This window comes from Microtus ochrogaster, chromosome 2 (genome assembly GCF_000317375.1).
Source record: "Microtus ochrogaster isolate Prairie Vole_2 chromosome 2, MicOch1.0, whole genome shotgun sequence".
In the NCBI taxonomy this organism is placed as follows: Eukaryota; Metazoa; Chordata; class Mammalia; order Rodentia; family Cricetidae; genus Microtus; species Microtus ochrogaster.
In genome coordinates this window covers 42,277,013-42,278,049 of record NC_022010.1, presented here as the reverse complement: position 1 = coordinate 42,278,049, position 1,037 = coordinate 42,277,013, and the positions used below count along the sequence as shown (strand labels likewise).

Here is a 1,037-nt window from a genome sequence, read left to right as displayed (position 1 = left end):
TAGACCAGGCTGGTCTCGAACTCACAGAGATCCACCTGCCTCTGCCTCCCGAGTGCTGGGATTAAAGGCGTGCGCCACCACCGCCCGGCTCCAAGGAAATTTCTAATCCAAACAAAAACCCAAGATGCCTCATGTTAGTGAGTTATAGACCCCTGCTGAGATGATAGCTAGGTGTGCTGTTGAAAGCATGTAAGAGTTCACGTCATTGTGAAAAGCCACTCCCCACTCTGCCATGCACTTAAAATTGCTACCACTCACCTTTATTGGTTTCTGCCCTAACGGCAGCTCGGAAAAGGAAGCTTTCAGGGCGCTGGGGCTGATTTCTCTGGGTAGCAGCAGGAAAAGAATATGCAGGGGAATGATGGACTATATCAGCATGGAAAAGCAAGATGATGTTAAAGGAGATGGGAAGCAACTCAAAGATGACATAAACAAATGTCAAAAAGTCCAATAAATAGCACAAAAGGAAAATCAAATCAAACATGGCAATGATATAAAATGATGATTCTATTCATTAGTGAAAAACTCATGTATAAAGTAAAGCTGCTTATTTATTTTAAAAATTCTGTAATTTTTAGTATATCAACAAATGGAAGCTAAAAGTTAATACACCGAACTTAGTTTCTTGCAAACATAGAGCCCTGCTAATTCCTATTCATTTTCCTTACCAAGTGGCCAACTAGTAAAAACAGAAATCCTGGTAAAGAGGCCTATGACTCAGTTGGTAGAGTGCTTGATGCACATTCATAAAGCCCTGGGTTTGACCAGTCTGCTCCCCAATGCTATGGAAACCAGACAGGGTGGCACAGCCAATGCTCTGGGGCTGGAGGTAGAACAGGAGAATCAGAGGACTCCGTATCTTTACACCAAGTGACAGGCCAGCCTGGGTCACAGGAGATGCTCATCTCTGTCTCTCTCTGTCTCTGTCTCTCTCTGTCTCTGTCTCTCTCTGTCTGTCTGTCTGTCTGTCTGTCTCTCTCTCTCTCTCTCTCACACACACACACACACACACACACACACACACACACACACACACA

General features: G+C 44.4%; 1 protein-coding gene across 8 annotated transcripts in view; it reads right to left on the bottom strand.

Annotated features, from left to right (window-relative positions):
• Positions 1 to 1,037, bottom strand: part of Lrch3 (leucine rich repeats and calponin homology domain containing 3) — a 111,974-nt gene that overhangs the window by 18,286 nt on the left and 92,651 nt on the right. For 6 of the 8 annotated variants that reach the window (XM_005344860.3, XM_013351622.2, XM_026785668.1 and 3 more), the window contains one exon: positions 259 to 366. The exons of the other annotated variants lie outside the window; for them this stretch is intronic. In XM_005344860.3, coding sequence (XP_005344917.1) covers positions 259 to 366 — 108 coding nt within the window. The remainder of the gene's footprint in view (positions 1 to 258; positions 367 to 1,037) is intronic. 8 annotated transcript variants of the gene reach the window in all.